The 26,398-nt window shown below is 35.5% G+C and overlaps 2 protein-coding genes across 15 annotated transcripts in view; one reads left to right on the top strand and one right to left on the bottom strand.

Annotated features, from left to right (window-relative positions):
• The window catches only part of MEF2C (myocyte enhancer factor 2C), a 141,758-nt gene extending 136,034 nt beyond the window's left edge, over nucleotides 1-5,724 (bottom strand). For 3 of the 14 annotated variants that reach the window (XM_016118689.2, XM_016118683.2, XM_016118686.2), the window contains exon 1: nucleotides 4,275-4,500. The gene's annotated coding sequence lies outside the window, so the exon portion shown is untranslated. Of the gene's footprint in view, nucleotides 1-4,274; nucleotides 4,511-5,606 lie in introns of those variants that run through there. The other 11 variants (XM_036225622.1, XM_016118687.2, XM_016118688.2 and 8 more) reach the window with 8 other exon arrangements.
• Nucleotides 4,275-26,398, top strand: part of LOC118606905 — a 68,437-nt gene continuing 46,313 nt past the window's right edge. The window contains exons 1-3 of the mRNA XM_036226286.1: nucleotides 4,275-4,773; nucleotides 16,604-16,687; nucleotides 25,532-25,593. Of these exons, the coding sequence (XP_036082179.1) occupies nucleotides 4,275-4,773; nucleotides 16,604-16,687; nucleotides 25,532-25,557 (609 nt within the window). The 3' untranslated portion in view covers nucleotides 25,558-25,593. The remainder of the gene's footprint in view (nucleotides 4,774-16,603; nucleotides 16,688-25,531; nucleotides 25,594-26,398) is intronic.

Below are 26,398 nucleotides of genomic sequence, written 5' to 3'. Positions count from 1 at the left end.
CTTTGGTTAGTCCCTTTGCAATTTGTTCATCAGGCATTTCTGGATGAACACAGCTATACAATTTCCAGGCCTACAAAATGGAAGCTGCACTATTTTGCCTATGTTTTTCACTTGGAATAAGAGTGATTATAAACAGTGAGTATATAAACTGGAACTGAAGGTAATAAACTTATTAGAACTTAGTAAGATATTGTTATGATCAAAGAAAACCTTCAAGTTTGTGTCACAAATCCACTTGGATGAAACATCTCATTCACTAGAATTTCCTATCTTATTATAATGCACAGAAAATTAAACACATAAATATTAATTTTATGTATCACAGAAGATGTTGGCAATGAAAATGCAATGTTTACATTTATGGGTGACTCATTAGTGTTTTATTGTGTGAAACACTAGGAGGCATCAGTTGGGTAAAAAAGGACTTCAATTTTTAAAGAAGCAAGAGATTATTGTAGATTTAGATGTGTAAGAAGTTGGGGTTTTCAAAATGTTATTATGTAAACCAAACTTTATTCTCTAAAATAAACTCTCAAAACATCATATTTTGTTGTAAAGAAAGATCTTTATATAACATTCATGAACTATATATAACTTGACCAATAAACATCTATCAAGATATTTTTCAAATATGTGAATTAATAACTATGTAATTACATATTTTATGAAGAATATATTTGCTAACAGATTAACATAATGGCTGTTTACTATGCATTTTCTGCTAAGTTACTCAATACTATGAATGTATATTTCTGGCAAATTCTGTTTTGTGCTCTTTATAACGCCTCTGAAAATGTCTACTGCAATTAAGCCTTATTTTAATAACTGCTTCATATAAGCAGCCAAAACTTCATGTCTGTTCATAAAGAAGTGATGGAATTTAAAATTTAAGTAATAAAGACATATAGAAAAGGACATATTTTCTCTTATTTCCTACTGAAAACCTGTCATTTGAAAACTGAGTTTTCCGCTGGCTCTTCATAATGATGAAGCAACAGGGTTGTGGTATACTTATCTAGTAATCATTTGAAATTAGAGTGTCTTGCCATTTCTCAACAATCAGCTTTTATCTTGGACCTATCAAAATAACACATGAACTGGGTAATCCGCCTTTTGTAAGGTGCACAAACTCTGTTGTTGCTCCTGGTTTTGTGAATCGCCTTTGTAATCTGGTTTGATTTCCTAAAGATGACAGATCTCGGTGAATAGTCAGGCTTTACTGAGTGCAAGGCAGTCCACGCGCCCATGAGATTAAGGTACAGTGCTGAGGATGGGGATCTTAATCACCTATCCTTCTACATGCAGCACACAGACTGAACATCAGCGATTAAATTTTTCATTGTGTCCAGGCAATCACTATATTCATAAAATTCATAAAGTGCATTTTTATAAGTTTTAGATATTAATTTGTGTGGTGCTCTCTCAGAGAAAACGCTTTTGAAAAAATGTAAAACTTTTAAAATATTCTCTTTAAAGTCCACTCTGTGACCCTTAATTGCATATGCACTTCTTCCATGTTGTTTTGAATTATGTCCCTGAAGCCAGGTTTCTCTGTTCAAAAACTATTTTTTTGTTGTTATGTAGCACAATGTTGCTGCACAGATATTTCCCCATTTTTGTCACTTTCTGAGATTTCATAGACTCAAAATATACCGCACGTAGAGTTGGGAAATAAAACCACAAAATATACTACAATGAACAGAAGAAATTTTTGAAATATAATGTTAACATATGCTAAGGAGTTACTTAGCTCAGTTTTTTTATAAAAGAAATTTAAATACAATAAATCACTTATTAGAAAGATATGGTTGTAATATTATGCAATTTATTGATTTGGTAAAGTGAGGGCCAAGGAAGAAATTCATAGAAATCTGAAAAGTATAAAACATGATGTTTTTTCTGAATTCAATTTCGAATCATTAGATAGCCCTTTTCCCTACTGGAATGAACCATTTCCCTCAAATTTTGAAAACTAAATATGTTTATAAAGAAGAAAAGGGGCAAGATGCAGTAAAGTGCTTGTTATTTAAATTTCATGTACTTAATGTTAATGTGTTTCTATTCTGAAAAGTTAATATATGTGATTGCATACTTTTATAGTATGAATAGCTCAGGAAAGGTGAAAAAATGACTTTTTATTATAAAGTGTTCATTTTTTATTTAAACCAAAGAAACAAATATTTGATAAAAGTTACATCTTTAATATTATCTTTCACTACATTCCACATATATACACAGCAATCAGAATGTATGTAGTGTAATTATGAATGAAGTAAAATACTGTCTTTAGGATGAAGTCTAAAAAATATGCCACGGATACTTCAAAGTTGTGTTATATTAGTAAAAGAACAAACAAACAACAACAAAAACAACAACAAAAACAAAAACCAGTAGATTTTTATAAAGTTTAGTAAAACTTGAAGTAAAGATAACTACCAACTATTGTCTCCTCAACTTGACTGGGGGACTATATTTTAAACAAACATTGACTTTAAAGTGTGTTTTGACAATAAGCTTTTAGAATTGAGTTAGTAGTCTAATATATAGCAAAATGTACTTTCCTCCAAATAGAACGAGATATTTTAGAGATATTTTTTCCTCTTAAGATAGGATATTAGATAGGTACATCTCATTTTACCTGTCAAGTTCAGAACCACTTGCTTTAGAACTGCTTCTTTTAACTTAATAAATAATTTCATGCATACACTGGAAGACGCTAATATGGTTTATTAACTGCATTATATTTAACTGAAATTGATGGAGAAACAAAAATACTGCTTGTGCCATATTGGTACATATTGAAAATTTTCAAAATCTAGCCCAAACATTATTTCAAAAATTAAATAAGATGTTTTAGTTTCCAATGGGAGATTGTTAATCTATTTAAAGTTAAAATTAGTATGCAATTCAGAGGTTAAACCGGGTTCACAGGTGGTCACATTTCCAAGTCTTACCAAGCCTCTAGGGATTGAAGTTATTATACTCTACATAAACATCTTTACTCTGCAACCACAATTCCACTGCAAGGTGCCAGTGAAAAAGAGGCTGGTCACTCTTTTTGGCTGGTATAATAAGGTGGCTAGAGTTCCCTTTACAGCACTAAGAAAATATATGCAGTAAGTAGCCATTTCACAAGACAGTTACTATTAGAGTTAGTATCAGATTCACAATAGTAAAACCTACTTTGTGTCAAAGCAATTCTCCACTGAGGACTGCTCAAAGAACTGGCAGAGAGCCCGATTCTACTTATACTGTCAGCATTTACATATAAAGGTATTTTATACAAAAGATACATATTCCTAAAATGTGAAGAAAAAGAGCTCTTCCCCCAAAATAACTACTGGACCTAGAATAGTCAGAAATGCTTCAGATATAAAATTTTCTTCAAAGATCAACAGCCATAGTCTAGAAAGGAGATAACATTAGTATTAAATTTAAATACTTGCATAATATTTAATAATACCATAAACAATGTGCCGTGTCCATATATACTTCCTTTGTGCCAAACTTTATCACCGAGTTTGGTAACTTTCATCCAAAGTCCAAAAAGAAAGCTATTTAAGTGACTTCACCTTGTTAGTTTTTAAACGACTATGTATTTAACTGGAACTAAACAGCAACACATATACTGAAATCCCAACATGACCTGTGAAATGTATAGACTACCACGGCCAGGGTATTACTTTCTGCCCACACCAATTAATAGAAGCCCTCTATCAAACCAGCACTTTGGTAAAGGAAAGAGATGCACAAAGGTATAATACTCTGACAGACAGCCATGCTTTAGCTCAAACTAATCCCAAGAATTAGTGGCTCAGAAGCATAACCCAAAGCAAATCAGAGTCTTTGGGGGGACTCAGAGAAGCATCTTTCCACAGTGGACTAACAGCTAAATCTTAAGGCATGTACTTCAAGGTCACGGTACATTCTCTGAAATATTAAAATCTACCAGGCTCTACACACTCCACCATATCAAACATGTTAATGACGTGAACTAACTTCATGAAACTTTAAACAGAGCGGTGTGACAAGAAAGAGTCAGGAGTGATTTCAATAACTGATGGCAAAGGGGTAGGACTATCTAAAAAGTTACTTTTAGCCACAGACAAGGAAATAATGGAATCTAAAGAAAAGAATGCAGAACGAACCTCAACTTCAGCCTTCAAAAAGGCACAGGGGTAGAGAGACCCAATGCCGGGGAATATATTGATTCAGATTTTAGAGACAATACCCAGGCTATTTCTATTTCCTCGTGAAATGTCAGAGGTACTTACATGAAGGAAGACCCGATCAGATTAGTCCTTGGGATATTTTCCTTTTTTAAGAGAGAGAGAAAAAAAATAACAATAATCTTTACTTCGTCCAGCCTTGAAGTGCTTCTCCACCTGATTCAAACATGCAGCCACGGCGACCCACACAGAACCTTCAAAGTCAATCCAATAGCAGCCCGAAGATGTCTGGGTGTACGCGTGTGCTCAAGTGTCTGTGACTGCGAGCAGAGCAAGCAGAGAGCTGGAGACGAGAGATGTGCGCGCGCGCGCGGAAGGAGCGCGCGCGGGGGAGGCGCGCTCGGGGTCGCGCATTCGCGCGCGCAGAGGCCGCTCGGAGGAGGAAGGGGTGGGGGGAGGAAGAGGAGGAGGAGGAGGAGAAAGTGGCCCTTAGCGGCTGGTCGGATTAAAAGTAACCAGACTCGTCCAGAAAACTGCGTCCAGGAAGGAAGTGACAGAAGACGAATGGGAAAAGGAGAGCCGCTCACCGCCTTTGAAACATCGCGTAAAAAAGGCGGGGGGCGGGAGGGGGTAGTGGTGGAAGGATATTGGGAGGGGAGGCGGGGGTGGCAGGGAAAACGAAGCACACGGGCTTCGGTTCCAAGCAGCACGAACGATGGGGTGCCTCTCGCCTTTTTTTCCCCCCCTTTATTTTATTTTGTCCTTGCCTTTGCCTTTGCCTTGCGCTGCCTTTCCTTTCCGTTTCTCCCTCCTTCACAATCCCAAACCGTTGACTCTTCACGAGCTGGAGAAATCATCAGTTTCACTCTTGCAAAAGGGGGGCGGGACTAGACCTCGCAGCATTTTAATAAAACAAACATACAGCAGTTCGCTCCTCACCCCTCCAGTCTCAACTAGATTGATAAATTGCTCCACTACACTACTTTAATTATGTATATGGTATGCAGAATAAATCACTGAACATCAGTACCTCAATCAAGCACTTTTAAATGATAATTGCATCTTGGTGAATCAATCTTTCCATTCCTGACATTTTGCTAATTTTAGTTTTACGGTGGGGTAACGGCACATGCCATACGCAAACCTAATGACAATTCTTTATTGCACGAAATGAAGACAACACCGCGAGCGACGGCTCCCTGCTCTGAGCCGGCGCCGCCGCCGAGGACGCTCGGAGAACCGAGTCTCTGGCTGCTGTGCGCTCGTTCCGTGGGGACGCTGCGAGTCAGCCAGCAGGAAAGACCTTCTAAAGTCGGGATCTTTCCTCTGACCAATAGGAGCGCGACCCTAATAGTTGCTCTTGCGACTTTTCCCCCATTTGGAGACGCATTAACCACTTCATTCTTCCACTCGTCCGAGCGCTCCTCTGTTACTTACGCGTAAAAACCACGGTCCGGGCTGTCTGTAGTACTCGATTCCAGCGCGCTTTTCCTAAATCACCAGAATACCCAGTTTTCCGTCCTGAGAGGTCGGAGGTTTAGAAAGCGAGCCTAGATGCTGCTCAAGTGTTAGTAATGTACAGAATAAAAGAATTACCAGTATTTTAAATCTCAACTTCATCGCGAGGCCATGAACTTTCTAATCAGTTTGGAAATATTTACCAAGGCAGCGGCTTCCTCAGAGATTTCCCCCTCCCTCCTCCCACTCTATCTCTCCTACACCTTACTGGATTATATCCAGGGTATTAACATGTAAACCAAACTAACTTCCCAAATGCATTAGGCTTCCCTATCCGATAGCTGATGACTTCACTTATCCTGAAGAGTTTCAGCTGCACAGGAAGCAGAAATAGAGACTGATAAGGAAGATAATACTTATGTTAAAGTTTAAAAAATAGGTTAATATTAAAGATTTAGGAAAGGCTACTAAGAATTGGCTACCTTCTATTCCTAGCCAAATTACACCACGCCTAACAAAGCCAAAGATAAAATACCTCAACTAGTACACATCATGAAAAGACAAGATTGCATGCTAGTAGAACTATAGGTTGTATAAAAATGTTTAAACCAAGTTTAAAAATTTTAATATTGTAAAAGGGAGGGAAAATACATTGGGGAAATAAAAACATGTACTGTACAAGAGTAGACAATAGGAGTATACTGAAATATCTAGCTAATTAAAGATATTTCCTCACTTAAAAAAAATTCCTTTCAGCACTATGTGTTTAACCCAATGACTAGTTGCATTTCCTGTTAAGTTCTGCACTATGCTTCTAGACTATTTTAATATGGGAGGACAGTGTGATTTAAAAAGCCTCCTGCTTCACTGTAGGGGCTATTTGATGTGAGTAGCTTTTCTCGGAACAGTAGGTTCAATATTTAGGCATCTGCCCCAAGGCTTCACTTGAAAGAGGAAGGTTGATTTTGCAGGCAAGTACAACTAGATCTACAATCTTCAGGCTTCTGGCTCATCACCATTGTGACTATCAGCATAGCTAAGATGAAATTCTTGCTTTTATTATAGAAAAGCATGACAAGCTGTCACAAAGCAAGAACAATCTGAAATAGAATTATTTCCTGCAGGTTACCATCTACAATTTATTTGTTTGCCAGTTGATTTTTTCATCTGGTGAGTTTACTACTAGCAATGAATTCATTTTAATAGTATGGCAGAGATAACCTGCATTAGGTTTTCTTTAAGGTATCACTTCAAAAAAAAATCCAAAAATTTAAAGATGCATAGACCTTTTGAATACTGAGATATGTCTACATGTGGTGGTAAAAATTAAATTAATTTCATTTTTTTCCAGATTCGCAAATGTCCTGGCAAAGCAAACCATTTGCAGGAACATCTAAGTTTATTGCCATAATGCCTGAAATTAATGTAATGAATCATAACAGCCTATTTTACATGAGTAAATAAACACAGACAATACATGACTTTCAACTATTCTATTTTTGGTGAATTATAGATAATATCTCAGAACACTTCAGTTTTATATTTTCCTTCAAAAAGAAATTATTTTAGCTTTTACATTTTTAAGAATCATTTAATAATAAAATTATAACAAACCCATAATTATCAATGATAGTACAAACATTCAAAAGTATGTATAACCTCACACTCAATAATTTTAAAATAAGTTAGATCTAGAATGTATTACAATTGGCCTTTTAAAATATAAGATATTCCCCTCAGCAGATTTAGCTTCTTAATTATCTGTGACCCTAAGTTAATATTAGCATTAGTTTCTTTCCCAGGAGCTTTTATACTTGAAGCAGAACAGAAGAGGTTGTACAGAAATATACAATAGAAAGTCACCTGAGATTTAAAATTATTCATTGGTAATCCACAAAGTGTTTAATCCAAAATGTACTTTGTCTTCTTTAAACACTTTTGGACTTTTTTTTTTTTTTTTTAACTAAAATTATCCTTATCCTTGCCACCTCATGGTAGTTGGGTAGGATCAGAACATTTTCTGGTGTAGGGAGGAGCTGGTACTAGGAGTTAGGAGGCCTGGATTCTCAGGTTCAAGATTTGTGCCTACCTAATGAGGGTGTCTTTTTTGCGCTTCAGTTTGCTTATGTGTTAAATGAATTCTCCAGTCTACTCCTGTTCTATGATTGGGAAGTAGAAAATTCTTATACCCTTTAAGCCAATTGGAAGCTCGAGGCCTAGCGTGTTAAGTAAAAGGTGACACTTCCTTTAAAAGAAAATGATGTCTGGGATTGATATACTATTTAAATAAGCTTTTTCTTTTTTTAACCATCAAATATTTCCTTTATTAAATAATTATCATGAGCTTTATTATATATGTAAATATATGTTAACTTGTTTTCCCCCCAAAAGAATTGTTTAGCAATATATTTAATTAAAGTGCTACAGAAGTTACACAGAGCATGATACTCAGGATTTTAACTCTAGGGAAAACTAATTTCTGTTCAGGGTCACATACCATTTTAGTCCACCCGCCTCTCTTTACTACTTCCCTACATTAAATCAGCAGTCTGCTAAAATCCTGTGCACTAGGTCTGTCTGCTTTTAAGCTTGGTTCAACTGGGTATAGCTCTTGAAGTGAGCTTTAAAAAACTATTTTAAAGTAGGCTGGGGTGGTTGCCACAGCAACTCACCCTAAAATGAAGAAAGGCTATAGATTAATCTGCCCCTCAAGATTATTCAACTGTATAGTAGTATTTGTTCTTCAGCCCGAATACTTTCAACACAAACATGGTAGCTGAACGTGGAAGTTCAGAAAAGTATAAAAAGTAGTAAGATACAAATTCCAATAGCATTCAAAATGTTATTTTTTATAGTTACAGTAGAGATGACATACATAACTTCCCCTGAAATGGATTAATTGTAAGAGACTTACAAAGATAGGCCCTGAAAGGTGATGTAAGCTTTAAGCAAAATGATATGGTACTGCTTATAATATAATGCATATAATGGTTATATAACTCGATCACTTTTATACATGTCTATATTATAAATATCTAACAACAAAGAGTTCGGCAGTTTTATCTCTATGAATCAACTCTGTGGTAGATGATATAACAAATGTTAAGCACTCACCACATACATATACAGTCATTTGCCTTCCATTCTTTACTTCATCTCTTCATAGAAGTTACTTCACAGTTTGCAACTCTTCTTTGGCACCTTAAAATGTGTAAGTACAAGGTATATAGTTAAAAAAAATTTTTTTATGGATGCTGATATTAAAATACATTCAAATAAATTCATTTCTAAAACTTCTAATCTGAAGTAACATTCTAGTATTAAACCAAATGAATATGTATTGAATATAAAATAATTAAAATTGTCATTAATCGTGATACTTGTAACCTTTAATATAAATAGTGCTGAATATCTAAATTTCAAAAATTCTTTAGGTACAACTTTAGCGCATGCATAGTATACATCACATGCACTACTTGTGATTGAGAAAATGCAACACACAATAACAGGATTTGTTATTCCAGGCCAAGGTTTAGTCATATCCTTTATTTCATATCTAAATATCTTATATTTATCTTCATTTTTTGTATATTTAATTTTATATTTGATGAAGTACAAGGAAGAAAGTCAAATCCATGATATCCCAACCTACAAATTTTGTCAGGTTGGGATACCAAAGTTGCTGAAAGCGTAGCATTTTTTATATGTTGCTTAAAGGCCAATTTTAAATACTTTGGAATTAGTAATGTGGATTCGGTACCCTTTATGAATTCTATTACCAGTAGTATCTTTCCAAACACTGTTTAACTATTGAGTACAGACAAATGCGCCTGTGTTCTCATTTTTGTTTGAAACTACGTTTCTATAACTGAGAACATAAATGAACTTTTTTCTTGGCTTCAGAAAGGGTCTAGTTCTCCCATCCTTGAGACAGCAGACCGTGATGGTCAATATCTATTCTCCCATTCATATTAGTAACAAGACTTTTCAAAGTGAAGAGTCATTAAGATTTATAAAGTATCTATATTTGGTTTGACATCCTTAAGATTTATTTTTATTTCTAAGTTGCTTTGAGTCAAGGAGAAATGAAGGTTTTCGGCCACCTTTACTTTAAGGGTGTTAGCTAAGTTTAGTCTTTGAGGCTCAGGCCTACATACAGTGAGTTACTCTGAACTTAGTGACCAGTACTCAGTACCAGATGACCTGGTGAATTCCCTTTCTCCCAGCTCTGTTTGGTTTTACAGTCTATTAAATGGGGGTCATAATACACATCTCCCAGGGCCATTTCACCTTAAAGAAATGCAATCTTTATATTATATATACATATATAGTCTGAAAGATGTTAAGGCTTTTAAAAGTGCCAGTACAAATTATGATACATTTCTTCCTTTTCCTGGATCAATATGCTCAAATAAGGCTTGATCGGTAATTTGCTTGCAAATGTAAGGCCGGTTTAAAAGTACCTATATGCATGGCTAAATTTAATGGCTTTTACCTTTACTTACAAAATTGTTAAACGTTCATCGGAACATTGATTCTACCCCATTTCTTGAAATATCACAGAAACCTTCAATTCAAAAAATGGATTTTCATACTTCCACTTTTAACTATTTCTTCTAGATAGCTATGTGTGTGCCCTTTAATTTTTAAAGATCTTTACCCAGGATCGGGGTGGGGTTAGGGGTTAAAAATCTCCTCCTGCGTTTTGGTGCCCACTTCTTTGTTTGGAAAGCAGAGGGCTGGGATTCAGTCGGGACGGCCCCTTAAAGATCCAGACTGGGGACGCGTCTGGTTTCAGCAGCTCACTCCGCTGAGTTATTGATTGCAGGCAGCAACAATCCCTCCGGATGATTTGTGTGGAAAGTGAATCCGCGCTGGCTGGATTCACTGCAGAGGCGCAACAGCCGTAAGGCCATCCAATTATTGCCGGTCCTCCCCTCAACACTGCTCTCACCACCCATGTACTTCTTTCTCTGCCCAGCTCCGCTTCCCCCCACCCAGTTTTCTCCCCGCGGACGGAGCTGAGGGGGCGGGGGCTCCCTCATGGGAGTGTTTCTAGAGCTCCGAGGCAGCTAGTAGGGGGTGAGTGCGCCACGTGCGTGCGCCACGGGCGAGGAGGAGGAGGGCTTGGGGCCCTTCTGGGGTCCCTTCTGGGGGCCCTTCTGGGGGCCTGCTGGGCTGGGTGCGCAGAGCGGGGAGGTACCGTCTTGGGGGCGGGTGTCCTAAGTTGTGTCTAGAGCGGGGATTTTTCGGCTTGGGGAGAAAGAGGCTTGGCGAAGAAGCCGCGTGGTGGGCTCTGGGGCATGGAGGGCTGCACAACGGAGGTGGTCGGGCTTTGGAAACGTGCGGTGTCGGTGTCAGGGGAATTGCCCTGCTGGTCTGGTTCGGGGTTCTTGGGGATATTTCCCCTTAGGTTGGCGAAAGATGACCCCAAAGAGCTGGGGATGAGCGCCGAGCGACGCACACAGTGAACTCACGCACCGTGCACAAAGCGCTGGCACGCGGTTCGCGTCCGGCGGCACAAGCTGCTCGGAGCGCTCCGAGTATTTTGCGAGTCTGGGAGCGGGAGAGTGGCGCATGCCACCCCTGTCCTGCACCAGACCAATAGGAAAGGGCGTGGTTCCTGGAGCTGGACTTTATAGCCCAAGCTCTTAGGGTCTACAGAGTTATTTTAAAAACTAACAGGCAACCGCTGGCTCTAGTAGTTTAGCTGGCTCGGTAGATATGTGCGCATCTTGACTGAGAAAGGCCATGAACCCAACTAGATATTAGGGAGAACCCTTCTCCCCCAATTTCCTTTCCCTTTCCATCTTTTTATTTGTTAGCGCGCTAGAACGGGTGCAGGGATCTTTTGCAAAAATCATCACAAAATGAAAATAACTGAGTTCTTTGATCTGTGTGGGGAGCTGTACCAAAGGCACCAAGCCTGGTGGAAAGATCAGCGGTCCAAAGGCATCCTAGACTACTTGTTTGAATAAATCAAAGGTGTAAAATGGTTGCAACGTTATGTTCTTAAAGCTATGAGCTGCTACCTATGTGGCTTTTAAAGTTTAAGTTAATTTAAATTAAATAAAATTTAAAATTCAATACCTCAGTTACCCTAGCCACATTCCAGGTGCTCAATAGCCGCAAACGACTAGTGGCTACCTTATTTGGGAGATGTTGAATGTTTCCGTCTTTGCATAAAGTTCTATTGGAATGTGCTGCTATAGGGTTTAAATGGATGCTGGTTAAAAAAAATAATAAAGCCTCTTTATGATAACAGCTAAATTTTAGGACACTCTTGGCATTTGCATTTCTTGGCACTAGTTGTGAAAAGTTTTAAAGTCAGAATTTCAATATCTTCCTACTGAAAGAAATACTAGGGAACACAACAGAAGCACTTAATTTTTTACAGGGTAGGGGAGTCACACCTAGGGAAGTTAAGAGATGCACCCCCAAATCATGCCATAAATTTGTGACAGGTTCTAGTACACTTTGTGCCAGACCAGGGCACCTTGCCTGCGGTTGGCTAGGCAAAGTAAGTCTACAGAAAGGTGACTTGGTAGAAGATTTTAGACAGAGTGCCCTTTTACACAATAAAATACTTCTAAGCATTCCTCTAGGAAGAAATTCCATTTAATAGAGAATAAGGTGTATGGGGAATCACACTGTCTGTCAAACTAAAAATGTATTATTGGTAGGGTCATAGATTCAGAGACTAGTTGGAATAATACCGTGCTTGCTTACACTTAAAAAAAATCTGAGAAAATGGAATTACTCTAATTTTAAAGTAAGAGCTAAAAAGCACTCAAAGTCAGGGAAGAAAGGTATTACATAAGGTAAGAATTGTTAAAGCATAATCTTCAGATTCTATGAAGATATTGTCAGATATATTAATTATGTCTTAGACTGATATCACTAGGGTGGAATTTGACCAGAAATGTTAATAACATGAACAAAAGTTAATTACAAATTACACTATCTGAGATATATAAGGCAATAGAATACATCATAAAGATTTAGAGACAAAGCATTAACTTTCACACTTTAATATTTTGTTTCTTTGGGTAGTAGTATTTTTTTGCCATGATTATCCTCTATATTTCTTATTGTTATTGGGGGTTGAAATGTTGGTATTAATCTGGCCATTTATGTAATTAGCTTTTAAGTTAACCCTTAGTGAACACCCCTGAGTGTTCAGATAGGAAGATTCATAAATAATAAATAATTTTAAAACAATAAATTTTTTTTAAAGCTTGCATCTCTTCAGAGCTGATACATATTTAAGTTATTGTCTTTATTTCTCTTATTAATTTTCTATTTGCATATCATTCAATGAGTAAAGGGTTCTTCTGGTCCTTCTCAAGGAAAATTTTTTTCTGAGAGAAAATCTTTTAATTATTCAAGTGCTTGCAGATATGCTAGAAGGCTTCAATCTCTCTGTGGGTGACTACTGAAAAGGCTGGTCTGACTAACAGAAGAGGCCATGGTGGCCAAAAACCAGTTGGCTCTATCACATGGTAACTGTATGATTATGCACAAGTTATCAAGCCCTCCTTCACCTCACCCAGTTTTCTCATCTATAAAATGTGGAATATAAAGTGCTATCCTCAAATGAGCTATTCAAGTAAAGCACAGGGCTGAGAAAGTGGTAAACTGCAATTAGCCATTCTTATTCTCCTACAAAGAAATTCTACTTCTATATCATTAAATCCCATATTCACCCATTTTGGGGCTGTCACAACAGCAGAAGTTGGAGAACTAAGTTGTCAGAGGGTTGGGAATTGGTTCAGGGTGAGAACTCTTCATGAATTTTACCTTTAAGCGGTAGAGATCTCTTCAATCCTAAAATTCACTGACCTACTAGGTAGAGGTTGCCTTGTTTCTCTTTCAGAGGCATCGTACCTTCAGGAGACTTTCAGGTTGCCTTTGTCTTTATTTATTATTATTATGTTTTCCTTGAGAGATGCTTCCTTATACTCATTAACTGCTTGGTTTTTGAAAAAGCACTGGAAACTCCAAGCCCATCCTCTTTTCACCCTGGTTGACCTTTGGAATGCTGTTGTCAGCCAAGAAGACATTGATATCTTGAGTCTCCTGCTAGCTTGAATTCTTTTGGGCAGAGCCTGCTTAGATTATCTCCTGATGTCATTCCAAATGTCTGATGGCCATCTATGGCAACAGTACTGGGCAATGGCTTGGTGGGAGAGGGGAGCCAGTGGAATGCCTAACAGAGCATTCTGTGCAAGAGGGGTCTAGAAGTAGTTCTCTGTTATACACATGGTCAGCATTACAGATATGTCTAGGGACTGTTTGCCACTTCTTGAAAAACGGAAGCCATAGACATTTTGCATTTTTGGTTTTAATGAAGTCCCACTTGGAATGTGTATGATTCCTGTATCTGGTATTCATGCTAACTCTCCTCATTAAGAACACCAAGTTAAGACAACAGAGTCTAGAAAGGAGAGAATAAAGCTACCACACTGCAAAATGTACCTTGTTTCCTCTGTCCTTCTAGGTAATTTTCCAAACTATGCCATTTAATTTAGCTGAGAACTTAAGACAATTATTTTAAAAATATTTTATTTATAACCTAAAATTTTAAACCAACCAAAATAATATAAAATTTTAATTTTTCAAGAAGGCGAGATCATGCATATATTTATATGCTTTCAATACATACTAGATTTAAAAATAAGGATATACATAATTATAACCACATTCTAATTTGCTAAGAAGAGAGAGAATTAACTTTCATTGTTTGGGATGAAGTCTCTAAATTATTTTGGAGTATAGAGAATTAAAACTTAAATTTAAGTCCATGATTAAAACTGGTTTGTTTTACCAATGTATAATAGTTCACTGAGTCAAAAACCCAAACCAAAGATGTCTGGCTTCCTATAGAAGAGTTTTAAAGCTAAAGTTGTAGTTAAATATTTCTATATCAATACTATTCATTTTTGTAATGATATTTGTAGCATTGGTGCAAAAATAATACTATTATATTAGAATGTGGATTGAAATAAATAAGTTCAAAGTGCTGAACATTTAATGGACACCCACTATTTGTCAGTGTTGTATTAACTGCTTTAACTAACGGTATTAGCTGCTTTATAACATTTATTTCTTATCAAAACAACAACCTTTTAGACAGGTACTACTATTCTTCCCATTTTACGGATTTTAAAAAAGGCTTAGAGAGGTAACATTAGCTGCTCTGGATCACATAGCTTCTAAGTGCCAAAGGACATGAAACCATGTTCGTTTGTTTTTAGTAAATGCCCATAGCTACGATACTATACTACTTCCTTGTACTTATAACCTTCGCTCACTTATAGGGATGATGAGAGCAGGAGATGATATAATTGATATTTTTTTTTCCCTCCAGGGAATATTCCAGAAATATGTGTCTAAAGGTTTTTTCTTCTTTAAGGTAGAACCTTTAGAAAGTTATTTGCTTATTTCAGTAATGTTGTCTTTGCACAAGTCAAATCTCCCTGGAATCTGCCGTGCAGTCATAAGACCAGTTTTATTATTGGCATATCTTTATCATTAAGGATGAATCTGTTACTGAAACTAAATCTGAACCAAACGTAGAGAAAAAAGTGTTTGGTAAAAACTATGATGTAATTACAAAGTTGCAGCTGATTTGATATCTGGCTCATAAATCGACGCTAATTACAGATACAAAAGGGGAATTTTAAAGGTATTCCTGATATGAATGTGTAGCCTTTAAGCAGACATTTTGGAAAGTAACACTTATTAAAGGTGTGATAATTTTTAAGAACATCAATTTCACTAATTAAAGGGTACACATCATGCATGAACATCGTGGGAACTATCTTTTCAAAAGATATACAACAGGCAGGGAAGGGTAAATCAGAGACTCTGGATTAGAATCCAGGCTTAGACACTTAATGATTTGGCCTTAATTTTCTAAATGTCCTTATTGTAAAATGGGGTAAGTGGCAGTACCTGCGCAGTATGCAATTATGCTGAGATGAGGACAAGAAATTGTACTTCTGTAGCCACTTAGTGCCTTGCATATAGAAAACACTCAGTAAATGTTAGCTATCATTATTACTATTTCACTTTCAAGGACTATCTCATATTCCTGAAAAACATTGCAATGTCTCATTTATATAACAATATTTTAGAAAATGCTTTTTCAATCAGCTTTTGTGCTTCAAAGCAGTTTTTATTTCATAATAGAGCATTTTATAGTTGAAATACATATAAAACATTTATGATAATATGTTGATTAAACTAATACGTGTTATACCAAGTAGTCTTACATTTTGGGATTGCTAATTTATTTTATCCTTGTCAATGTTCCATATATTCTTTCCAGAGGAACTTTTCTTTTATATTCATATTTGATTTTACCAAATTTATGAAAATAATTATGTATCCATTTGCCCAGAATAAGGCTCCATGCATGATCTTACTTTTTAGTTATGTCAGCCATCTTCTAAATTGCTTATTGATTCCATAATCTTACATTTAAATCTAAGGAACCTTAGTATAAATATGCAGAATGAGTGGTTTTCTAGTAAATCTGACTTTTTAAGCCCTTTTAAACCAATAGTACCTTCGTGGTATAGGCAAAACTGTAAGGTTGCTGAAGCTTGCCATGTATCACCAACTTTCCTACACTTGCCTTCAACTTGTCCTGTTTTCATTCTGGCACGCTCTACTCACCCAGCAACAGTTTTTAAAATAAGTAATAGCCTTTTACTGAGTATTCCTATCTCCTCGCAGCCTTTTGCTGATGTCACCCATAAGGTCCTTTCATTCCTCAGCAGCCTATTTATGTTCTAGAATTCTCCTGGACTATGTTCTATCGGAGGAGCCAACCACTCCACCTGCCTACATCACGACACAATATCAACATATTACTCCTTTAAATGAACTTCTTTTTGAAAGTTTTCTGAAAAGAGTTCATAATCCAAGGGAGTATCCGTGACTACCTAAATTCCACAAATTCCCTGCAGGGTTGGTCAGGAGATGCTGCAGGGAGAAGACTTTTGGTATGTCTCAGGTTCCTCCTACCTATCACTTCACTGGCCAAGACATAGGTAAGCCCTGGGGGTAAATCAGCGGGTATCTTGGCTCTCATTTGAAGAAAAGATTTACTGTTTTTGAAAAGACTTGGTGGGATTGGAAGATGAGCTCTGTATCAGCAAAATGTCATGATGCTCCTTGAGCATTTGTCTACTTAATTTTTAAAATATGGCACACTTTAGAACCAGTCTCTATTTCCTCTTTTCACAGGAGGCACACAATTGCTGCATGTCCTTTGTGCCATGGCTATCATGTTGTCACTTGATCTCACCCTGTGTGCACTTTATTCTGTCCCCCAAAAGCCATTAGAGGTATAATTAGTGATTATTTCTCCAGAAACATCTTGAAGGGGATATAACAACCTTGTGAGGGCAATATGCGTTGCTTCCTGGATGAAGGCGCAGAATGTAGAACAATTGGGTAGAGGTTCAGGGTCGGAGGGCAAAATACATTCTACCCTTTATCTCCTGTATGAAATCACTGCAAAGATAGGGCACATAAGTTAAATATTTCCCAACTTTGCATGGTATTAAACCTGTAAATACAGCACATCCATACACATGGGATACACTTTATAGTAAAAATCATCACTCTCAAGGGATTCAGAAATGAAGAAATATGATTCCAAGTAAAGGGTTTTAAAAGGGATAAGAAACATTTTGTAGTTTTCTTTTTCCTTTTGATCCCCTTTAGCAATAGCTAAGTAACTAAGTGATAGATTTACTCTCATCTTTTCCATTTCCCTCTTTTATCTTCTTTCCTTCATCTTTTCTGCAATGTTATATTTATCTCTATCTTCAGTTGTACATTTTATATTTGTTCTTCTAAACTCAGTAAAGTTATACCCACATACACACACATGACTTGTTATTAACAATCAAATTTTTTTCATTGCTTTGGAAAGTTACATTTTCTGTTTCAGACCGTAGGATATTACTAATAATATTTTCCTATTTATCTGAGGCACTTCAAAATAAAATACTGCTAACAAAGGAGCTTAATTCTATACAATTGATGTATGCCATAGACAATATAGTCATAGGATTTCAATGATTATTTTATTACTCATTATAATTACCCTTTGATTACCTTGAGGTTGCCACAGTGAATATGGCATGCATTGTTGTTTATCTAGTTATTTGCAAAGGATGTATGTTCAATCATCCATGCATTCTCACCTCATCCTTATGTGGCTATGAGAGTCTAGTTTGTGGCCTATGGCCACAAAATAACTCTCTCAGAGGAGAATAAAGCCTGTGGTTTTGCTTACATTATCGCTAGACTATAATCTCGTAAACTCTCGGTCAGTGATGATAATTGAGTACTCTAAAACTTGAATGTGTATGCATAACTACTTCTCATGATAAGCACTGTCTGTGCTGTTTTATTATGACTTTCATAACGAGTCAGTTCAAGCTATTTTTCATATTTCAAGCTGTATTGTTCAGTGCCTAAAACTCAAGTGGAACTTGAGAATGATTTTTGGCTTATCACTAGTATTGGGTGAACCTTTTCATTTGCTAACCTATATAAAAATAATTAAAATACCTGAACTATTTCAGTACTAGTTTCCTTGCTCTTGTAGAGGAGAATGGACCCTCTTAAAGAAAAGGATCATGTGAAGATTGAACAATCTAGTGCAGAAAAGAGTTTATCAGAGTGCCTCAAATTCACCAGGATTCCTGGGCCCACCTCATGCCCACTGACCCACAAAATCAGGAACCTGCATTTTAACTAGCTCCCCAGATATTTCTTATGTACATGTTGTTTGCAAGCCACTGCCTTAGGGTAAGAGTGAGCATGAGATCTGTGAAGGCCGTCTAATTCCATGACTTTGACTTTTCTCCATTATTCATTCCTGTTCTCTCAACTAATCTTAAGTTTTATAGAACTTTTAAATTAGCGAATGCCTTTCAAAATATACGAATGAGAGTTCAAAATGATATGACTCTTTCCATTGTCTATTTTGGTTCATATTGTAAACAATCAAAAAAGATATGCCCAAAATGATTAGAAAACTGATTAATCAATTTGGGAACCTAATTCTCTCAAATTTCTGTACAATTCTTTATCTTTACTTATCTGAGAGGTGGCTCTTTGCTTGGATGGAATATGTTCCTTGGATCTTGGTGTCTCAGCAAAACCTGTAAAATGGATTTCAGATCTAGGTACCTCTGCCGTTAGTGGCAGACAGACATGTTCGTGTTTCAGTGATTGCCAGCTACTACTTGTAAGCCTAGATTCCCTGCAACCAGAACTAGCATTGCTATGATCTCTTACTTGAGAAATGTGGCTTTTCACTAAAGAGACTTTCAATCAATACAAACGTTCCTTATGAACTTGGTAATTACCTCTGCTAAGCAGTCATAATAGGCCTTTAGAACATGGCCATTCCAGGCAATGTGGTGATCTATATTCCCAGCCTTTCAACTTCTCTCCACACCCGGCTGCTGCCGTTAACCTCTCTTGGATTCAGATTATTTTAAACACTTCAGATTAAGGGTTCTCTGATGTGCCTGTTTCCTGTCAAAATGTTTTTCTGACACAAACATACACATTCTCATACTGGCTTATTAATAGCAATGACCATGGTAAATACTTTTATTTGAAAAAACTTTCTCCCATTTTATTAAACTAAAAACATTAAGTGACCATTAAGTCCTTTAGGTCAACTCAGTCCTATAGAGCATCCTGAAAAGTTCAAAGCTGTGTGTGTTAATATAATTTCAAGGATGAGACCTTTCATGTTTTGTTACCAGGCTACCCAAGTGAGAAAAATATGGCCAGCTGGTTGGTAGTGTATTACAGAATGATTTTGTTTTGCCCACTGATTTCACAGGTTAAATACTGGTGTCAGTTTTGATATTTTGCATGCTGACATGGTGGGCTACTTAGAGCAATAGGGAGAGGGCAGGGCATGTCATTGCAGACTGGAATCTACCAGTATGGTCTAGGGTCCTTTTGGGACTTCACATGAAGCAGAGGAAACACATTCTATTGGATAACTAAAACTTCCTTTCCTATGATTTACACATAGCCCATCAGAGTCTCATCCATTCAGTAGCCTCACAGAGGTTACACGATTTGTTTCCAATCACAAAATTACTAAGCAGTGAAACAGAGACTGTGACTCAGAGCTGCCTGCTTCTGCTCTGCTGCTCTTTGGGCAACACTTCTCAACTCTAAGGAGAAAACATTTATGATCTTTCACAGGCAATGAGAGACAAGTCATTCACTTTCATTAATAGGGAGATAATTGAAATTTTTGAAAGTCTTGTGATTCTGCATATTTTGCTTTGATACTACTGTCTTTCACAGTTGTTAGAAATGGATATTATTTATTATTTTGTCTGCAATTGATTTTCATACTGTTGCATATTGCTAAATGGTTAGCTGATTAATAACGTTTTTTAAATTGATTTTTATTTTTCAATTATGATTGATATTCGGTATTATTCTATATTAGTTTCAAGGGTACACGGGATGAGGAAATATATTTGTATATTTAGATATCTAATTTAGTTGCTAAATGAGATCATAGAGCCAATCCTTTGCAGGGAAATGTCAACAATTTCCTTCTATATCCTATATCAATGTTTTAAGCTCCCCTCCTTTTTTCTTTAATTTATTTACATGTCTGGGTTTTAGAGCAAATACTGCTGCAAAGTCCAGGGTTAGGACAAATTATTTTAAATTCAGAACAAAGCAGATAACTCCTAAACAGTTTCTTTTCTGAAGGGTCAGAAAATAATTAAGTATTAATTTTCATGACCTTGACTGAATTAATATGTTGTGTAGCATTATCAACAAATTATATTATAGCAATATAAAATATTTATTCATGTAATTAATAATTATTTGAATAAATATAAGATATTTCTATTAATACAGGATTATTGAGTCATAGAATTTCTGAGCCGTTAGGAAACACTTGCTAATGAGGCCTTTGGGGTTCAGAGAGGTTTGTAATTACACACATGCACACACACACATACACAAGCTAGTCAGTTGTGAGTCAGTTATATGAACTACTTAAAATATTCTGCGTTTGAATACTACTTAGTATTTTTAATTATCCGTAATATTTCAAAGAGATTTTCAACCTCAGTTTTTGATTTCTGCATTCATCTTCCAAATATATATATTGTTACTGATTTTTTTTTTTAATTTTTGCTATTTCACGTAAACCGTAAATATTTTCAGTCTGGAAATCAGTTTAAATGGTAAAGATAATAAAAAAAAATTATACCATAGATATTTTAATGTTTTTATGCTCTTTTTAAAAACTACATTTTAATATGCTCTGACATAATTATGTATTTCTCTAATAAGGTATTACGTTTGGTGATGAAAAACGGTTTTCCAAAGGAATATAACTCACATTAGTTTTCCATGTGCTCTTTTTTACTTTTAGTTTGATTGTCTATATGATTAAAGTCTAATAGAAAAAAAATCACTGGATATGAAGTTGGAAGACAAACCAAAGTCTGCATCTACATCTTCATGTCGGTGACCTTGCGTAAATTTCATTTTTGTGCTTCTCTTTTATTTTCTTTAAAAGTAGTAGTTGAAAGATTCAGAGACTCTTTCCCACAGCTCAAAGATTTCATGACCTTAAAAGAAGATTTGATTGAAAGAAATGTGTGGGCATCAGTAGTTGGCTGCCCAGTATTTTCATGGACGTGCACCTATTGCATGCATCTGAATTTCCTTCAAGGAAACTAAGTCTTTGTAGGTGTGAAGTATGGACATCAAGAGAAGTGGGATAAATAAGAAAAGGAAGGGGAAATAAATTAATGACAAAGGAGGAGTCAAAATTGGTGGAAATAATTCCCCTTTTACCTTTTTATATGTACAGTCTAGTTATTCCTATTTGAAAACCTACTGGCACCAGGTATTATCAACAGGGATGAGTAATATGTAATTTTTATCTTTACTGGGTTACATTTGGCCCAAGGACAGTTAACAGCTGTCAGTCAGGTGGCCGGTCAATGATGAGATGCATTTAAAGCTGCCAAAATATTTTTGTTTCTTTAAATACTTACAAGTAAACCATTTTAGTTGGAAACTTTCATTGTCCTGAAATTAAATAGATTGAATTCACAATATAATTTATTTTAGTTGCTTGAGAATCAAGATTGTCTTTATGAATATATAAGATAAACACAATATTTTTAAAATGTCTTTCTGAAACAGGAGAAGAATAATTTTTCCCCCACTGTAGATAAGCTGTCCTTAAGATATGTATTGCAAATAATGCTTAAAATGCATATGTCTTCAAACTAGACTTTTAAGGAACATATGAGTCATTGCAACTTTAAGCTACAATTCCTGACTAGGATTTATTAAAATAAACCACTCCCATTGAGGGAGTTGGCACAGGTATTTTCAGGACACAAAAGTTGAAGGTTTATCAGAAAAGGGCAAACATGTAGCTGCTTGCCAAACTAGGAATTAAAGCTTCTTCTTACAATTAAAAGAAAAAAAAAATCATGGGATTTTAGAGTAAGCCCACAATTCAGGATGTAGTTAAAATTATAAACTTTAAATTCTGACACAAAGCTATATTTTTTAGTCACTCGACAGGCATACTTTAAAATAAAGCTTTCTGATTTCTAAAGAAAAAAATGATAAGCTTTAGTTATTTAGAAATATTTAGGCTATACCTAACATTGTTACTAATAGGTCCAGTCACACTGTACTAATTCACAAGTGTCATAAAAATAGTTTGGAAGAAGCTTTTGCACTGCTTACACTAAATGTTAATGACGAACAGTACAATAATTATAGCTGATAGTATTGCACATAAAAATGTAACATGTAATTCTGAAGTTGACTTAAGAGTGTATGCTCAATTTTGCACTAGTTGGTTATCTCTAAAAGTGAGCATTCTAATTCTTTAGGAATATAGTATTTAGCCAGAAAGATAAAAAGAAATCGTCAAGTGCATGTAGTACATACTCATTCTTTAAAGGACTAATGAAATTATCTAAAAAAATTAGTGACTTGATAACTCAGGTGCCAGAATCAATGTAATGAAGAATATCATATAACAATGACAATTTGAACCATGATTTTTCCTTTTAAAAATAAAATATGCTTTAATTTTATGAACCATATTCTATGTATAAAAATTTATAATGAAAACCAGAGTTGAGTTTTAATTTTTTTAAAATATGGATTCATTAAAATGTAGTTGAGATTATGTTTTAAAAATATTGATTTTTTGATTGGGTGGATCATTTCTGGTAATTTTTGAAACCACAAATATTTCATAATTTTAAACAACAGTTAAGTCATACTAAGAATGTATGATACTTATAAATTTGTGGAATATCTGCATCATCATTGATTTAAAAATTGTTTTAGAGATAATGGTCATTTAAAACATCTTATATTTTCCCACTATATAGCCATGTATTAAACATGTATATTGAAAATTAGTTTTGGGATCATCAGAATAAAACAATTGCTTCATAGTATTAGTAATTTATAATGGTAGGGGCCTTTCTTCTTAAGCACAAATTCTACCCACCATGGTCCAGAAAATTGATTTTATGCATAGTAATTTATAACATTTTTGATCAATGTATGCTGCATCTTTTACAATCATTATCCCGTGTTCCTAGTGAATATGGAATTTGGTTATTAAAATGGTTTCATATGTTTACTATGTATAGTCCCTAGCTTTGAGCTCCTTGCTTGCTTAAATAAATGTTTTTAATTTGGTATAATACAACAATTTGTAGAGAAATGCTGTGAAGCATAGTTAAAAGAATGAGTCCTTGAAATAGAATCACTTTTTAAAAATATGTCCTGACATGTGGTCTCGTTTGTTCATGTTTTGCATTAATTAAAATCCTATTCCGAAAAAAATATTTTTGCCTAAACTTTTGAATTCACAAAATAAAATTACCAAATATATAAACGTACTAATTTTGGAAATCAATGACGTAAAACCATGCTGTAGTACTGTGGTGGCTGTTTAGTCCAAAGATTTTTCTCTAAAGTAACTCTTTGTAAAGTAATGAGAAAATGTTGCCATTTTAATTATTAAATATTCTGTGCAATACATGTTCTAAAAATGCATTAAAAATAAGATTAATATTCTCTCTAATCATAAATCTATCACATGCACACATAAAAAAATACTAGCACATGAAACATTTGAAAAGAGCATGTGCCATTTCACACTTTTATTTGAAGATTTATTGAAAAATAACATTTTACTCAGAATAGATGATGACAATTAGAAAGAGATGAAATTTTTGTGTTTATTTAAATAATTTAATATATATGCAATTAGTTCACCTTTCAGATACTGAAGGTAGTTATGAAAGAGACCAAAATTAAAATATAAAATATTTCCATTAATAAAACATTTTAAAAGTCTAAAACGTTGTCAAATGGTAACTGCTCTACTTTCTATACCAGGCAAACCTACTGTTGAGTTAGTTGGTTGGCTCTGATTCCAGTGGTCTCATCTGCTTTCTGAATGTGGGTACCTCAGCAGTGCCTCTTCTAAGATAACAAATTCAACTTTTAGAGATTAAAAAATATACTTTGGCAATTGAAACTCACCAGTGCCTTTCTGCTTCTCCAGGAAGTTGTACCCGTCAGCACCTGCTGAGGGTTTTGTTGTCCAAACTCTGACAGGTAAAAAAATTCCTGTAGAATAAAGCCAGACCAGCTGGCTTTGAAGAGAAACCCCCCAGTTTGGGCTGTGCTTGCCTCCTCTCCTTTTCTATGAAGACCCAGGCTTTCCCCCCTTGATCGTCAAGCCGTAAGATGCGTGATGCCTGTGCACAAGTGTCTGGCAGGCCGAGGTGCACCTGTTCCTGTCACTCTGGAGTAAATTTAGCTGTAAAGGTATCACTGACAACCAGACCTTTGTCAGTGCTGGCAAAAGAACACAGAACTGCTCCACCCCCCATACTCACTTCCAAGCCCCTAGGCTGCTAGTTCAAATGGAAAATATCAAATCGGAAGTCTATCCAAAAATCATTCCTAAAAAAGTGAGATTGCTTTCATATGGTAAAAAAGTAAGTTTCCTCATTTCACACAGACTTCGAAATTACATTTCCAAGAATAATCTTGGAACGAAACAAGTTTTTTGTTCAATTAATTGTGGCTGGAAACTTTTTAATGGAAACATACCACACACTCCCTTCATTTCAGGTTATTAAATTGTGTTAAGCATTAAGTTAGTTGCCATTCTTTGCTGTAGCTCATTTGTTCTTTTCCATCCAAAGAAATATTATTAGAAGGTTAAAACTTATCACATAAGAGGGATTAATCATGTTACCAAAATTAGAAAGCATGTCGTTCTGAGAGACAGAATATCAAAATTGTATTCTCATAGCCCTTAAACTGTTGGGAATCTGCAATTCCACTACAACATTCAAAATGGCAGCTAATGTCTGTGGGTGCTTAGGAGCTGGCTAAAGCCAACATTCTCTTACTCTTAGATTAAGGTAAGGATATTTATCATTTATGTGAATTTTTTAAAGATTAATTTCTTTATTGATGGTTTGAGAACAATTCCTTTTGAAGGCAAATAGAGAGGCAGGCAGTGTTCATTGATACGTCTGGCATAAATACAGTCAAGATATTTAAGCAGCCCAATGTGCTTAGCCAAAGCATTCTGAGCTTCTTTTTAATAATTATAGTTTTTTAAGTGGTGTTAAAAAGGGTTGTGCAAAATACCTGTTCTACCATATTATTGCTGTTTACAGGGGTTGGGTGTGATGAGAAAAAGAAATCTGGGTCAAAATAAAAAAATGCTTTGTAAAATAAACAAAGTTCCTATTTACTTAGTATGTATAAACAGCCACTCACCAAGCCTCATTTCTCCACAGGGCACCACTTCCAGATAAAAACATAGACCTGAATGGCATCATCCAGTATCCAAGGAAACCATGTAAGTACCTCTCTCACTGTGTACTTCTCTTATTCAGACTGTAAAAGCTAGCTGAGTACTGAATAAGTGAGTGTTTTTATTTAATAATTATACAGGAGGTACTTTTTAGGAGCTAGCTAAAAAGAAACAGGTTCTTGATTGTTATGTGCGTCATAACAAAACCCTTATGTTTTCATCATATTTCATAAAATTATGTGTTTAGTCCCAGCCTCTCCTTCAGTTCTCATTCTTGGGTACAAAACAGCTACTCAAAGTCCTAATGAACTGAGTTTCAAACTTTTCCAAGACCCATTACCGTCTGAGAAACAATGTTTCAAAGGCCTTTGTTGCTAGGAGTAGTTACCTAATTGTAATAAAACTCTTTAAATTTTAAAAATTAAGAAAAAACTGGAAAATAAAATTTATTGGTAAACATTTATAGCAATTTGTTGGGTTTTAGACTTGGGGAGTTATGAGCAAAGAGATGAGGTTATGAATTTAAACAATGTAAAGAATCCTGAAAGCAAGTGTAATTTCAAGATGCAAAAATCTGTTTGCAGAAAAGATTGGGAGGTTGACATATTATTTTCCTTTCTGTTTTTATTTTTTCTTTCCACCCTTAACTAATATATATTTTGGTAGTTGATTTCAAGTTTCTAATTAATTTTCAGAACTATGGAAACCGCTATGGAAATTTAATTTCCAAACAACATGCTATTCTGGAAAATGATCCATTTCTAAAATATTTGGTACACTCAATGAAGTGTTTCTTTACCTGGGCTTTTTATTTTTTTCATGGTTGCACTATCTACTTTTATTGTTTACT

The sequence above is a fragment of the Rousettus aegyptiacus genome, unplaced genomic scaffold (genome assembly GCF_014176215.1).
Source record: "Rousettus aegyptiacus isolate mRouAeg1 unplaced genomic scaffold, mRouAeg1.p scaffold_m13_p_8, whole genome shotgun sequence".
Taxonomy (NCBI): Eukaryota; Metazoa; Chordata; class Mammalia; order Chiroptera; family Pteropodidae; genus Rousettus; species Rousettus aegyptiacus.
This window is presented reverse-complemented; position numbering and strand designations above follow the sequence as displayed.